The sequence below is a fragment of the Gigantopelta aegis genome, chromosome 4 (genome assembly GCF_016097555.1).
Source record: "Gigantopelta aegis isolate Gae_Host chromosome 4, Gae_host_genome, whole genome shotgun sequence".
In the NCBI taxonomy this organism is placed as follows: domain Eukaryota; kingdom Metazoa; phylum Mollusca; class Gastropoda; order Neomphalida; family Peltospiridae; genus Gigantopelta; species Gigantopelta aegis.
Window position 1 is genome coordinate 20,824,101 of NC_054702.1, and position 17,485 is coordinate 20,841,585.

Genomic DNA, 17,485 nt, shown 5'->3' on the forward strand with positions numbered 1-17,485 from the left:
AGTTTGTTTTTGTTTAAAGACACCACTAGATCACATTGGCCATTAGATGTCAAATATTTGTTAAGTCTAACACATAATCTTCAGAAGAAACCCACAACATTTTTCCATTAGTAGTAAATGATCTTTTATATATGCACTTTTCCATATTCACATACATGTACCATGACCTTTGATATACCAGTCATGGGGCACTAGATGGGATGAGAAAACCCCCACAATGAGGCGACAATACATGATGAATGAGGAAAGGAAGAAAATGTTTTATTTAATGAAAGAAAGAAGTGTTTTATTTAACGACGCACTCAACACATTTTATTTACGGTTATATGGCGTCAGACATATGGTTAAGGACCACACAGATTTTTTTAGAGGAAACCCGCTGTCGCCACATAGGCTACTCTTTTACGACAGGCAGCAAGGGGTCTTTTATTTGCACTTCCCACAGACAGGATAGCACAAACCATGGACTTTGTTGAACCAGTTATGGATCACTGGTCGGTGCAAGTGGTTTACACCTACCCATTGAGCCTTGCGGAGCACTCACTCAGGGTTTGGAGTCGGTATTTGGATTAAAAATTCCATGCCTCGACTGGGATCCGAACCCAGTACCTACCAGCCTGTAGACCGATGGCCTGCCACGATGCCAGTGTTTTATTTAATGATGCATTCAACACATTTTATTTACGGTTATATGGCATTGGACATATGGTTAAGGACCACACAGATATTGAGAGAAAACCTGCTGTCGCCACTTCATGGGCTACTCTTTTCGATCAGCAGCAAAGGATATCACATACCATGGCCTTTGATATACCAGTTGTGGTGCACTGGCTGGAGCGAGATATAGTCCAAAGGGTCAACCGACAGTGATGGATCCCAGACCGACCGCACATCAAACGAACGTTTTACCACTGGGCTACATCCCGCCCTTGATGAATAAGGGAAACTTATAAGTATTATTTTCAGAATAATATAAATTGACATTTCGTATACACCCATAATCCACATCGCCCAATCTTTCTGACAATCAGCAAGGCTAGAGATGTCCAATTAAGTATTTCTAAAAAAGATAAACTCTCAAAATTTCCCTCATATCAAGATGATGAACACGCCCACCTCCCATGCTCCATGATCTGATCTAAAATAATACGTATTTACTTATTTGTTAATTCTTTTGGTTTTGGTTTTGGTTTTGTTACAATGGAGAAAACTTGGAGTGTTTTCTCTTTTATGGATACATTACCTGTCCTCAAACAAGTGCACTCCCCCCTATGGCTAGTAGTCTGGTCCGAACATCGCAAAAGCCAATGGGATGGCCTAACTTCTTCTACTGCATACTCCCTCTAGTTCCAAGCACTTGACTGTAACTTCTTTCTTTTTCTCTTTGCTATCAGGTCCGGATGTCTTTTCTTTGGCTCTGCTTAGCAGTCAATTTTATTGTCGGATTATGGTTTTGTATTCACATTTTATGGTGGAATATTTTCCTCCAGACCAGACTACTAGCCATAGTGGGGCAGTGCACCTATTTGAGGACAGGTAATGTGAAAAGAAAATGGTGATATTATAGAGATGGTTTTTATTATACACTTCAGTCTATGCTTACCAACATTTTTCTTGTAATCATCTGTAAGGTACTTTGCATCAAGTTCGAGATGACTGCGCTGAAGCCGTCTCCTGGTTCTCCCGGGGCCCTCTGTGGGATCCATCTGCCATGACCGAGGGTAAGATTCTTCATGGTACCACACAGATCTGCAATAGATACAGAAGAAAATATGTTAATAAAATGATAATGGCTTCATTTTTCTGTGAAGATAAGAATGGGGAACTCTACAATCAGAATTCTTCATTTGTCTTGAACAGTAAAAAGCTAATTTTTTTATGTAATTAAACCTGTGTTTTATTTGTCCTGCAATCTAGGGCATAAAATTTAATTTTTTTACACAACCAATATGTCGTTCGTCTGGTTTTAGTGTTTACACATACGATTTTCTTCAGTAGTTCAGACACAAATGAGAAGGTTATTGAGCAACAATATTCAAACGAGCGATTTTCTTAGCTTTTCTCCTATCATAAATATGAAAATATACTTTTTGTGTGATTGAACTAACTTATAAGCTACTAGGAGAAAATAAAAATTAGGTTTGTTTGTTCTAACCCGACCAACCCACAAAAACTGAACCATGTCAACATATTTTTTTACCTTTTTTGGAGAAGATTGTGGGTTTTTAAAAATATTTAACCAATTTCAATTTAGGCTTAAACAAGTATAATGTTTATCTGTAGATGATATTTGTCAAACATTTTAAAAATGATATAATTTAACCAAATTAACGTCAGTTTTGTTTCATTAGAAATTCTGTAAAATGCTATTCATAGTAACGAGAACATGATTTTCCCGCGACGGTGGCACAAGATCTCACGCACCACTGTGCATGTTTACCAGGGAACCATGACTGGTATATCAAAAGCTGTGGTATGTGTTATCCTGTCTATGTGATAGTGAATATAAAAATTCTCTTGCTACTACCGAAAAAATGTAGCAGGTTTTCTCTCTAAGACTATATATCCAAAATTATCCAATGCCGATGATTAATAAATCAATGTGCTCTATTGATGTCATTAAACAAAACATACTTTATCTTTGTCATCAGTCAAATTCTACGGCCTCTAAAGGAATTTGTATTACCTTTTTTTCTTATGACTTTCATATTTGATATCCAATAGCCAATGATTAATAAATCAATGTGCTCTCGTGGTGTCGTTAAACAAAACAAAGTTTAACATTATAATATGGCCAATACAAACAGTATTTGCAGGATAAGAGACTGCTACGCACCTTTCATGAGTGAGGTTCTGTACAAGTCTCTGCCACGACTGTTTTAGCTGGATCTGTTCTGTCATGTTCTTCTTGATGTGTTCTATCAGCTTCTTGCGCTGGGCGTTCTGTAGTCGTGTCACATTGCGCGTCACTGCCATAGCCTGCTCAGCTATCAACTTAGCGTGTTTGTCAAATCGATGAAGAATCCTTGAATTTCAGGAAAATAACAACAACACATTTTAATTTTAAATTTGATTAGGTATAATATAAATGTAGTACAAAGATTTCAATCTCATAAGAAAAGAATATATATACTGTTTTGCACTTTTGGGAATGATCAACAAGCAAAGCCTATATTATGATCTGTCCATATATGTTACAACTGATAATATGTATAAAGATTTTGTAGACATTACATTACCATGAATATGAGGGGGGAGCTAGGTTAGACATTCAATCTATGCCTTTGACTCATTGGAAGATTTTAACCATTTGATTGATTGATACATCAGTCGTGGTGCACTGGCTGGAGCGAGAAATAGCCCAATGGGCCAACCCACAGGGATCGATCCCAGACCGACCGTGCATCAGGCGAACGCTTTACCACTGGGCTACGTCCCGCCCTTGATGAACGAAGGAAATTTACAACAACCAAAGGTACATACAACCAAAGGTACATAATACATAGTGAAGAAAATTTACAACAACCAAAGGTACATAATACATAGTGAAGAAAATTTACAACAACCAAAGGTACATAATACATAACGAAGGAAATTTACAACAACCAAAGGTACATAATACATAGTGAAGGAAATTTACAACAACCAAAGGTACATAATACATAACGAAGGAAATTTACAACAACCAAAGGTACATAATACATAACGAAGGAAATTTACAACAACCAAAGGTACATAATACATAACGAAGGAAATTTACAACAACCAAAGGTACATAATACATAACGAAGGAAATTTACAACAACCAAAGGTACATAATACATAACGAAGGAAATTTACAACAACCAAAGGTACATAATACATAACGAAGGAAATTTACAACAACCAAAGGTACATAATACATAACGAAGGAAATTTACAACAACCAAAGGTACATAATACATAACGAAGGAAATTTACAACAACCAAAGGTACATAATACATAACGAAGGAAATTTACAACCAAAGGTACATAATACATAACGAAGGAAATTTACAACAACCAAAGGTACATAATACATAACGAAGGAAATTTACAACAACCAAAGGTACATAATACATAACGAAGGAAATTTACAACAACCAAAGGTACATAATACATAACGAAGGAAATTTACAACAACCAAAGGTACATAATACATAACGAAGGAAATTTACAACAACCAAAGGTACATAATACATAACGAAGGAAATTTACAACAACCAAAGGTACATAATACATAACGAAGGAAATTTACAACAACCAAAGGTACATAATACATAACGAAGGAAATTTACAACAACCAAAGGTACATAATACATAACGAAGGAAATTTACAACAACCAAAGGTACATAATACATAACGAAGGAAATTTACAACAACCAAAGGTACATAATACATAGTGAAGGAAAAGAAATGTTTTATTTAACGAAGCACTCAACACATTTTATTTACGGTTATATGGCATCAGACATATGGTTAAGGACCACACAGATATTGAAAGAGGAAACCTGCTGTCGCCACTTCATGGGCTACTCTTTTTGATTAGCAGCAAGGGATCTTTTATATGCACCATCCCACAGACAGGATAGTACATACCACGGCTTTTGATACATCAGTCGTGGTGCACTGGCTGGAGTGAGAAATAGCCCAATGCGCCCACCAACAAGTATCAATCCCAGACCGACCGCGCATCGAGCGAACGCTTTACCACTGGGCTATGTCCCACCCCTTAATACATCATGAAATCTAAACTTTACTTTTCATTTGAGAAAACATAATTAAAAGAAACATACCAGACTAACCCAGGGTAAGGTTGTGTAATAGGCTGGTATATAAAAAATAATCAATGAATATGTTGTTAATTACAATACATTACAATGTGGATTAAACCCTCATTACCTGTATGTAACCGTTTCTTTTTTCTGACGCCACAGATGTTTTTCTTTCATAAACCTGCTGTCAATATTTCTTTTGTCCTGCAAAACCACAAGCAAAAATAGCATGTTAGATACCTAACCGCTGCAGATTAAACAATGGTCCACCAGCCTTTTCTTTCTCACTAGATTCTAACATTAACAACTAACAACTATAATTTGTATATAAATACCAAATACTAGAGATCTGGGGTGTGTGCCCAGGATAGCATCATTCAACCATAACTGAATAGAAGTATGAAAACTGAAATTAAAAAAAAAAAATTCCATCTGTACACTTTACAGCAATCTGACATGGTTGAACAACGACCACTTTTTACAACCATATTTCCATGAAATAAAAAACATAAGAATTCGACAGAATTAAATGTATTGACTACCATAAAGTTATTCGATGTTGTTGACAACTGCATCCACAGGTTTCCATTTCAATGCATGTTAAAAAATCACAAGAATGTTTTTTTTTTTTAAATAATTGTTTTGTTTTTTTTATTAATTTTTTTTTTATTTTAATTAATTGTTTTTTTGTTTTTTAGGGGTTTTTTTTAAATTATATAATTATTAGGGACACACCCTAGTTTTTAAACACTAAGGCATATTGTTGACTATTATAGCCACTTTTCATAACTGAAATCATACTTTACTTCAATTTTATGGTTTAGATGATCAATTTCTGTGTTTTTGGTCATCCTGGTATTTTTAATATCCCAAATGCATTTCTCATATTTTTAAAAACGCACGTGCGTCTGAGAAGTAACAGTTATGAAGTCGAGTTTTAGTCTATTTTTAGAGGGTATTTCACCATATCAAAGTCACAGACTAAATTATAACTTTATCCAAATGTGTTACAGGTTTATAGATTATTAACTAAAGTTAGCGTTAATTTTCACAGGTTGAAACTAGGGTCTGTCCCTTTAAACCGACATTCCTTTCTTTGTATGTAACTGACCTCTGTAAGAACTGCTATTTTCTCTGCAGTCAGTTTCTGTTCCGTCATGAATATGGTGTGGCCGAGCTGCCTGAGGATGTTGAGCAGACCACAGCCCTGTTCACGTTGAGGTCCGACCAGCCAGTCTCGCCAGGTCGTCAACAAGTCAAACACGTAGTAACCCAGCTCCACAGCCTATACACAGAGAAAAAAACTGAGTCTATAGTCAATGCTGAGTTTAAGAATAAAACTGAAAATGTGTGCATACAAGGACAGATCTTTACCCACATTTCAGAGTAAATATTATGAATATTAAGATATTTTGTAAAATTGTTTTTGAATAGTGAAATTCTTTACTTTGTCGAGCAAAAATGTTTATGGTTTTGCTACTTACATTAGTGGATCAAAAAAGATAGCTTCATAAATTTGTATTATACATACATATGAATTATATTTTCGATGTGCTCTTAAATTTGTTGACTGCAGTAGTCCGTGAATTACGTGAACATTAGACCACCGTGAAAACCAGTGATTTCATAGTATAATTAATAGTTTTGGTGAAACTTTTGGACAACCTACAAATAAATTATGAATGTAAATTAACAAGTGATGTACAGATAAATTACGAATATTTACCAACAAAAGTACAAATCAATTATGAATATTTACCAACAAAAGTACAAATAAATTATGAATATTTATCAATTGATGCACAAATATATTATGAATATTTACCAAGGATTATACAAAGTTAAAATCAATTATGAATATTTATCCCGCAACTACTGTTTCTATTGACAGAATATGATGACAGATAAAGCAAAGTCATAGCCTGCTACTAGCAGGATATGACTTTTGACATCCCTCATGTGACGTCACATGCATAGCTACATAACAAAATATCTCATTTGACCTCTAGGTCATTGTATAATGTGGCTGAAATAACAGAAATAATAGCTTTTCCATTTAATTTTTATGGTCTGCTGGATAAAGATAATAACTAGTTAATGATGTTGGATATCTGTTTTATCCTGTTTAGGCCAAGGCCTCGCAGAATTTCCCATTCTTATCTTCTCAGAATAAAGCAGATATCCGATGTCATTAACTAGTTATTCTCTATTTATCAAGTGCTGTACAAATAAAATGGGAATATTTACCATGGGATGTACTGACGCACACATCTTGATGATTTCTCGGCCTCGCATTTCTCCCATGATGAACGACAGTGCGAACAGTCGCACATTGAAATCCACTCTTGTTGACAACATGCACAGCAGTAATCTGCCAAACTGAAATACAACAGTCTCATTTCAATATTTATTATCCATATGGTTCAACATAACAGAGTTAATAATAATCATATGAAGCACACCTGTAATGACAAGTGTAATGACGTAATTTGTGGAAATGACGTCATAACAAGACGATGCTTCCCCAGTCTTAGCTCAGACTGTGCATGTGGAATATGACATCATTTCGTCATCTCATTCTACTTGTGGTTGAAACATTTTGAGACGGTCCTCGTTATTCATAACAAAAATAACAATAATATGGATAATAAAGAAATTATTACATTTGCGTGTAAGTTGTACTGGTTTTATAAAACTCGTGTCAGGATTCATGTATTACTCTCGCTCTCACTCGGGCAATAAAAAATCCTGACACTTGTTCCATAATATCAGTACGACACACAAGCTTGTATAATAATCTCCATTTAACACACAATTCCCGATTAACATGACAGCAAACAAAGAGTGCAAGAACTGTAAGTGGCTCTGCTAGAAAATGTATTTAATCTGATCTGACCGGAAGCCACACAATGATAACCAAGATTGGAACATTAAAATAACACTCAAGATGTCAATTTCTAATAATGATACACAATGAAGTTAACTTGTTAGAAAAGATGTTTTTAATAAGAGTTAGTTAAAATGTGTGATGTCAAACTACAATTTATGATGAAGGCGACTTTTAGAACTTCGATTTACTAAATATAAAATTGAAATTTTATTTTTTTAAGTGTTTGCACACTTATTGTTGTAAGTGTTATAAGATAAATGGAATTCACTACCAATGTTTTTAACATGTAAAATATTAACCTAATATTAATCTAATTAATTGGTTGATATTTTCCATATTAAAAAAACCCTCACTTATGATGAATTCTCTGTGTAAGAAATAGAATACTATACTCAAGTCCATTATATACTATTTATTTCACAACTCGCTTAAAATCATATCCAACTACTTTTTCAAAAAAACATAGTGTAATACAAACGGTATCCAATAGTCACCTGTGTAGTATTCTCTGTATATACACGGACACAGATGTAATAACAATTTACATACCTGTTGTCTGATAAGATCCTTGGCTCCCCACATTATCACATTTCCCGTCTTTCGGTTATAGCCACTTTTGTCCTGGAAACAAAAAAAACTTATAACAAATTTACTTATTACACACTCAAATGTCTCTAATTGAAACCAGCAACCTTGAGGGAAGAAAAAGAAAACATTTTTAGTGGAATTAACAAACGGTGATGATCATCCATATAGTTTAACTTTAAGTCTTAAAAACAAGATTTCTGTGATTCTGTCTAAAAACCTGCATTTGCTGTAAATTAGGGTAGAGCGATCAAAAAATGAGGTACTTGGGTAAAAAAAATTGAACCAGCTTGCAGTGATCCAAATGTCATACCAAGGTGCACTCCAGAGCCCTGTAGGTAAACGTGAAGAGTTTTGTGAGGAAGTTGTCATCATTGTTGGATGTCTTGCTGAAAAACAGCTGCGATTTTCCTTTAACTGGTTTAATGACCTCCGTCCGTTCTAAAAAAAGAGAAGAAGAAAGAACCTGTACACAATAACTGTTTACTGCCACCCCAGCGCATTGTTTAATCAGTGGCTATTACATATCAACTGCAAACTTGTTGTTAGCCAGTTAATTTCTGTGTAAACCAGCAAGATCTCAAAGTCCCATCTGATTACAATAGTTTGGACGATATTTGTCTAATCCGGCACTCTCTACACAATGCCAAAGTTTTAAAGTGCTCGCCTAAAATGGATCCCCAACCAGTGAGCTCATTGGGCTACATGTGTATCTAATTCCAACCAGTTCACCACAACTGGTATATCAAAAGCCATGGTATGTGCTATCCTGTCTGTGAGAAAGTGCATATAAAAGATCCCTTGCTGCTAATGGAAAAAAGTAACAGGTTTCCTCTCTAAGATTATAAGTCAAAATTACAAAAATATTTAACATCCAATAGCCGATGATTAATAAATCAATGTGTTCTAGTGGTGTCGTTAAACAAAATAAACTTTTAACTTTAATAATGACACATTTCGACACCCACCTTGAATTGAACTTAGATAAGAGTCCACTGTATTTATTATTGTTGTTGTTGAGGTTGTTGTCATTGAGGTTGTTTTTGTTGAGATTGTTGTTGCACTGTATTAATTAATTTATTATTGTTGCTGTTGAGGTTGTTGTTATTGAGGTTGCTTTTGTTGAGGTTGTTGTTGCACTATATTTATTAATTTATTATTGTTGTTGTTGTTGAGGTTGTTGTTGTTATAGTTGAGGATGTTGTTATTGTTGTTGTTGAGGTTTTTGTTGTCATTATTATTATCTTCATCGTCATCATCATTTTAAAAAATACCTTTAAAAACAACAAGATCAACCGCGAACACCAAAAACTTCTTGAATCTGTCGAGCAACTCCGACTGGCTGATGGGTGTGTGCATCACTTTCTTGTTCTTCCCAAACAGGAAGGAGAGTCTTGAGGTTGACGGAGGCGATGCAACCAGCCCTTGCTGTGACGAGCTCCGCGACAGTGACCACCGTGTGAAGGATCCCGATGAGCCGTCCATCTCGACGCTTGACAACATCTTCTCATCAAACGGAATGTCTGAAAACTTATCACTTCGAAAAAACATGCCTGCTTTTTTGTGGGGGAGGGAAGAAGGGTATGTCTCAGTCAGGGACGGATTGTGGTGGTGTTGGGAAAATCGGGGAGTGCTGGGACTTCTTTTTTGGTTACCTGCAATTTTACGAATAAGATCATCGTTTCGTTATATGAAATTTCAGCAACATGTAGGTTATTTGATTTATAATAATTTGACATTGGTCAATTGATTGATTACCAATTATTGCACATCAGTTTACCGTACCGTTATACAGGTACACATGATCAGGTTATAATTTTATTATTGTTGTATATTGTAAGACGATGATTCAAGGCACCCCAACCTTGACATTGCCAGTGATCTGGGGGTAATAAAGGTTTAGGAAAAAAAAAAAAAAAAAACTACTGCACATCATTTTTTTTTCAGGAAATTTCTTCAACATTTAATTTAGCTTATATTATAATCACATTGTTTTATTACCAGCAATTTTAAACAAATAAATTTTTTAAAATAGAATTAAATTTGTTTTTTTCCAAGGCATATATTGTGATAAACATTCATCGATGCCACTATAAACCAAGTTTCACTGATCTACATTGTAGGACTTACAGTTTATGAGAAATGGAGATAAAAGTGAAACTTAAAACGTTAAGATAATGCAAAAGATGATGTCATTGCCGCCATCAGAAAAATCATACATGTATTACAAAATATTTTGCATTGCCTAATAACTAGGATAAAATTTAAAAAAATATAAAAAATGAAATGGTTACAGATCAGTAAAGTGTTAATAAAACATTTACATAAAGAATGGCCTTGCAATGGACTATTCGTTATATTACATATTACCATATTATCCACACTGTTTTCTTTTTCGTTTTTTAGATTACATTAATATATTCAAGTTTTCATTAACTACAGTACTAGTTGAAAAAAAACAATAATTATATTCAAATTAATGTTAGAAAGGAAGGAGTGATATAAAGGAAAGGGATTAAAGCAATAACACTGCACAACAATATATACTAAATGACAAAAGAATCACAAAGGTACAAAATTTAATATCATATGTGATAATTTACACTAAAACTGTATAGGGTATATAGAGGATACTCCCCGAGTGTCTTGTGATATCATAATTTATCAGCATGAGTTGATAAAAGTATGAAATCCGAGGCTTGCCAAAGATTTTTATACTTTTATCAACAAGTGCTGATAAATTATGATATCACAAGACACGACGGGGTATTCTTTTTATCATCCATTATCATTCTTTTCATTTGCGACAGTTGTAAACAATGTCAGAATGTGGGTTGAATGTCAGCGGTAGACTCGTTAACTAGCAGAACGGCAGTGACATGACGTCACTAATGGTAGGTTTAGCGCTGAAACAAACACAATGACGTAACATTGTTTTGTGATTAAAATTTGACCAATCAAGATTATCAGAAGCGATATCTCCTGCAGAGATATCACAGGAGATATCGCAAATTATAGTGCCAGCGATATCTCCTACAAAAGCCTTTAATGGATGATAATTGAATTTACTCATTTTTCTTTTGTCACTCAGTATATAATGGCATGTAGTATTTCTACCTGTACGTCCTGGGCAATGTGTTTTGTGTTGCACAAAACTCGAAACAAAGATATAATTCGTAGCACCACAAAGCATACAGACATTCATGACAATTTTAATCACTTTTTTTTCATTATTCTTAGTTTATCATCAAATTAATGTAATTAGATGTTTAATTTTGAGAGAAGGTAAGAACATTGAGCAAAATAAATAAAACCTATTATCAGATTCAAAACTGTACAAAATGAGTGGACGAAATCTAATGACAAAGCCCATAACATAATGTAAAAACATTTAAAACAATCACAAGAATTTTTCAACTTGGAGATGCACACAAAAACAAATATATGCAGGAAAGTCAAAGAAACATTTAAAATAATTTCTCCACGTTATTTATTTTGAAATATCATTAGAATGAAGTCTACTTTCAACTTTTATTTGTGAACTGGCAATCCTTTGTTCTATTCTTAAAATCTTTTTTCAATATAAAAAATTAAATGGTTACAGATCAGTAAAGTGTTAATAAAAAATTTACATAAAGAATGGACTATTCATTATGTTACATACTAGCATATCCTCCATTGGTAGGAATACTGTCAGAGAGATTAAAATATTATAATGACAGTATCCTGCATTGGTAGGATACCATTAAAAATAGATTATAATATTACAATTATCATATCCTCTGGTGCTAGGATTCCCATCAAATATTATAATATTATAATTCCCAAATCCTCCAGTTGTAGGATTCCCATCAAATATTATAATTCCCAAATCCTCCAGTTGTAGGATTCCCATCAGACTTATTATTATAATTGCAATATCCTCCATTAGTTGGATCCCCATTAGAGAGATTTTATTATAATTACCATATCATCTGTTGCTAGGATCCCCATTAGAGAGATTTTATTATAATTACCATATCATCTGTTGCTAGGATCCCCATCAGAGAGATTATATTATAATTACCATATCATCTGTTGCTAGGATCCCCATCAGAGAGATTATATTATAATTACCATATCATCTGTTGCTAGGATCCCCATCAGAGAGATTATATTATAATTACCATATCATCTGTTGCTAGGATCCCCATCAGAGAGATTATATTATAATTACCATATCATCTGTTGCTAGGATTGCAATCAGAGATTTTATTATAACTACCATATCCTCCAGTGGTAGGATTCGTGTCAGTGAGATCATAATATTATTATAATTACTATATCTTCTAGTGGAAGGATTCATGTCAGAGAGATTATAGTAGGATTCATGTCAGAGAGATTATAGTAGGATCCGTGTCAGAGATATTATAATATGATTATAATTACCATATCCTCCAGTGGTAGGATTATTGTCAGAGAGATTATAGTAGGATTCATGTCAGAGAGATTACAGTATGATTATAATTACCATATCTTCTAGTGGTAGGATTCATGTCAGAGAGATTATAGTAGGATTTGTGACCGAGATTATAATATAATTATAATTACTGTCACGTCCAGTGGTAAGATTATTGTCAGAGATATTATAGTAGGATTTGTGTCAAAGAGATTATAATATGATTATAATTACCGTATCCTCCAGTGGTAGGATTATTGTCAGAGATATTATACATGGGTGGGAATTGGTGAACTGTAAAAAATATAAAATCTAGAGGGGTCCCGGAAATCCTTGAAATCCTAGGTTAAAATCTGTGTCATCCGACACATTTTGGAGGAAAGGACGATTAAAATGGGAAGAAATGCAATGTTCCATGAGAAGAAAACAGCTGATCCGAGGAGAATTCCCACCCCTGATTATAGTAGGATTTGTGTTAAAGAGATTATAATATGATTATAATTACCCTATCCTCCAGTGGAAGGACTACTGTTAGACAGATTACAATATGGTTATAATTACTGTATCCTCCAGTGGTAGGATTATTGTTAGACAGATTATAATATGATTATAATTACCCTATCCTCCAGTGGAAGGATTATTGTTAGACAGATTATAATATGATTATAATTACTGTAGCCTCCAGTGGTAGGATTATTGTCAGTCAGATTATAATATGATTATAATTACCCTATCCTCCAGTGGAAGGATTATTGTTAGACAGATTATAATATGATTATAATTACCCTATCCTCCAGTGGAAGGACTACTGTTAGACAGATTACAATATGGTTATAATTACTGTATCCTCCAGTGGTAGGATTATTGTTAGACAGATTATAATATGATTATAATTACCCTATCCTCCAGTGGAAGGATTATTGTTAGACAGATTATAATATGATTATAATTACTGTAGCCTCCAGTGGTAGGATTATTGTCAGACAGATTATAATATGATTATAATTACCCTATCCTCCAGTGGAAGGATTATTGTTAGACAGATTATAATATGATTATAATTACTGTAGCCTCCAGTGGTAGGATTATTGTCAGACAGATTATAATATGGTTATAATTACTGTATCCTCCAGTGGTAGGATTATTGTTAGACAGATTATAATATGATTATAATTACCCTATCCTCCAGTGGAAGGATTATTGTTAGACAGATTTTAATATGATTATAATTACTGTAGCCTCCAGTGGTAGGATTATTGTCAGATTATAATATGATTATAATTACCCTATCCTCCAGTGGAAGGATTATTGTTAGACAGATTTTAATATGATTATAATTACTGTAGCCTCCAGTGGTAGGATTATTGTCAGATTATAATATGATTATAATTACCCTATCCTCCAGTGGAAGGATTATTGTTAGACAGATTTTAATATGATTATAATTACTGTAGCCTCCAGTGGTAGGATTATTGTCAGATTATAATATGATTATAATTACCCTATCCTCCAGTGGAAGGATTATTGTTAGACAGATTTTAATATGATTATAATTACTGTAGCCTCCAGTGGTAGGATTATTGTCAGATTATAATATGATTATAATTACCCTATCCTCCAGTGGAAGGATTATTGTTAGACAGATTATAATATGATTATAATTACTGTAGCCTCCAGTGGTAGGATTATTGTCAGACAGATTATAATATGATTATAATTACTGTATCCTCCAGTGGTAGGATTATTGTCAGAGAGATTATAATATGATTATAATTACTGTAGCCTCCAGTGGTAGGATTATTGTCAGACAGATTATAATATGATTATAATTACTGTATCCTCCAGTGGTAGGATTATTGTCAGAGAGATTATAATATGATTATAATTACTGTATCTTCCAGTGGTAGGATTATTGTCAGAGAGTGTAAACCAGCTCAGAGTTTGCTGACTCAGCTCTTTGCTCTGAGTCTCGACGTAGTCCAACACTTTACTGATGACAGTGTACTGCAGGGCTCTCACAGTCTCTGCATGCTTTTGGCCACAATCTGTAAAAATACATAATAAAGGAACTTTTTTAACAATACCCGACACATATATTGCTTAATCTTCTAACTACTAAAGGCGAAATATATCGCCCAACATCACACAAGCCGACAGAGTGTATATCGCATGCAGTACATTCACTAATTCATATTTCATGCTGTTTTGCATATACATGTACAACTGATCGGAAATAATAAAACAGCAGGAAATAGTTTTTATCTTCTTATCTTATCTAAAAAATATAATTCATTATTCATTATTCAGATTCATTATTACAAATATGTTTAATGTTTTAAGAATATAAAAGAATTCCACATAATTAAATAAATAACCTGCCATACAAATTTTCAGTGAACTGTGATGAACATGCATAGGTGCAACTACAAACCAAGTTTCACTGATCTAGGACTAACAGTTTGTGAGAAATGACTCTAAAAGGCGAAACATAACTGCCAGAGTTTATGCCATCGCCACCATCAGAAAACTAATACCTAAATCTTTCTGGTTTTTACTTCATAAAGGCGAAACAAAAATGGCATCAACATACCAAACAGAGACTGGTGGTTCTCTAACGCCTTCATCAGGTTGATGAGATCCTCCAGCTGCTGATAGTGACCAACTCCACTCCAGCTGAAATCAGTCACACAGGTACAGTACGTATCAATTCAGTTTAACGGAGACATGATGACCATATACAAATAAACATTGACATGGTTTAAAAGAAGCTGAAAATTCAACGCCATACTCCAATAAAGATAATTTTTCAGAACTTCATGTTTAATTTAATCTACTTGTTAAAATTACTTTATATTGAAAAGAAAACACAAAGAAAGAGATAAAAAAGCTGAAAAACTTTGCATTATTCATTTTAAGCTCCATCACTTTAAAATATAAATTTTTGTCATTTCTTCCTTTGACCACTGACATTTATTGTATCCAAGGATACCTGGACATTAATGTAGCATCACTCTGTTTTGACAACGACTAAGCTATACTTTGTAATTCATTATGTTTATTTAGTGAACACTAACACTGACTTTACTGTTTCCAGCATACAAATAATATTGTTGATTAAAAACAAGAAAGAATGTTCAAAAGTAGGCTACTGCATACTCGATAAAAGTTTTTACTTCTGTTTTTTCAAACAGCAAATTTGTATAAAAATGCATGGCGATTAACTAATAACATGGCATCACATTATTAAAAAATTTACTATGCACTGAGATGAACATTAACAGATGCAACTATAAATTATGTTTTATTGATTTAGGACTTGTAGTTTGTAATATATGGAGCTAAACAGGAAACTTAATGAATTATCCGTCAAGTCTGATGCTGTCACTGCCATCGAAAAAGTGATACTTATATCTCTACTTTTGGCTCTGCTAAGAGAAGAGAAATAAAATAAATGTCAAAACCTGAACTCATTTTCTGCCAGAATGCACAACACTTTCTGGATATCCTGCAGAATCAGCTGACTTTCATCACGGCCCGAAATGTCCGTTGGTCTGAAAGGCAAATATATTTTCATTTATTATAAAACATTTAGAGAAATACCTGAAAATATGAGTACCATAATAGTGTTGGCAGTTGACATCGAGTTTTTGAAGTGTTATTCCTATAGTAGTTATTTCACTTATTAGAGTGATGTCATAGGTTGGTTGGTGCACTTGTGTCAAACTGAAGAAAACTTTATCCACAGGATATGGGGGATATGCACTAAGTCTTATGTTACCCAGAGGTCAGAATAAGGATTAAAAAAAAGCACTGTGATCTATCTCACTGTGATGCGTTCAATTTCATATCGCTCTTGTCATGTAAGCACAACTCATATATGACATGTTGTGATGCTTGCAGTAATACCGATTACACAGATGCTTGGTTGGACAGTCCACACTTTATACATGTGTTTTAAAATGATTTTGTTTGTTTATTTTGTTTAACGACACCACTAGAGCCCATTGATTTATTAATCATCGGCTACTGGATGTCAAACATTTGTTAATTTCGACTTATAGTCTTCGAGAGTAAAACTCACATTTTTCCATTAGTAGCAAGGGATCTTTTATATGCACCATTCCACAGACAAGATAGCACATACAATGGCCTTTGGTATACCAGTCATGGTACACTGGCTGGAACGAGAAATAGCCCAATGAGCCCACCGACAGGGATCGATCCCAAACCGACTGCCCATCAAGCGAGCGCTCTACCACTGGGCTACGTCCCGCCCCCATGTTTTAAAATGAATTCTGTCACCTGTTGCTGTCTCTATGAACTGTCGCTATGAGGTTGCACAATACTTCGGGCAAGCCTTGCTCTATGAACAGTGTTGTTAGAATCGGGGAGTTCTCCATCAGCTGTTAAAATAAAACAAATTTGTTTTATCATTATACGGACCCCCCCCCCCCCACAAAGGAAAAAGAAAGGAATGTTTTCTTAATGACACCTCAGCACATCTTCAGTTATGACCTTTTGGTCTGTAAGAAACAGTTATTGCGACAGGATACCTCAGTACATCTTCAATTATGACCTTTTGGTCTGTAAGAAACAGTTATTGCGACAGGATACCTCAGTACATGTTAATCTCCAGCTATGTGGTGTCTAACATACTGTGGTCGAAACCTACATGTACTCTTAGAGTATGAAATAAAGCCACTGCTACTGCCACTCGACATGAAATTCATATTGAAAAAAAAACAGAAATGTTTTTTCCCATAGACTAAGTTAGGGG

The 17,485-nt window shown here is 34.1% G+C and overlaps 1 protein-coding gene across 3 annotated transcripts in view; it reads right to left on the reverse strand.

The window, feature by feature from the left end:
- The window catches only part of LOC121369667 (lysosomal-trafficking regulator-like), an 89,107-nt gene that overhangs the window by 33,287 nt on the left and 38,335 nt on the right, over positions 1-17,485 (reverse strand). For 2 of the 3 annotated variants that reach the window (XM_041494715.1, XM_041494714.1), the window contains exons 26-37: positions 17,011-17,111; positions 16,170-16,259; positions 15,299-15,381; positions 14,598-14,753; positions 9,545-9,925; positions 8,584-8,711; positions 8,235-8,306; positions 7,043-7,174; positions 5,907-6,080; positions 4,923-4,999; positions 2,837-3,025; positions 1,604-1,749 (exon numbers count right to left, since the gene is read on the reverse strand). In XM_041494715.1, coding sequence (XP_041350649.1) covers positions 1,604-1,749; positions 2,837-3,025; positions 4,923-4,999; positions 5,907-6,080; positions 7,043-7,174; positions 8,235-8,306; positions 8,584-8,711; positions 9,545-9,925; positions 14,598-14,753; positions 15,299-15,381; positions 16,170-16,259; positions 17,011-17,111 — 1,729 coding nt within the window. The remainder of the gene's footprint in view (positions 1-1,603; positions 1,750-2,836; positions 3,026-4,922; positions 5,000-5,906; positions 6,081-7,042; positions 7,175-8,234; positions 8,307-8,583; positions 8,712-9,544; positions 9,926-14,597; positions 14,754-15,298; positions 15,382-16,169; positions 16,260-17,010; positions 17,112-17,485) is intronic. The other variant, XM_041494716.1, reaches the window with a different exon arrangement.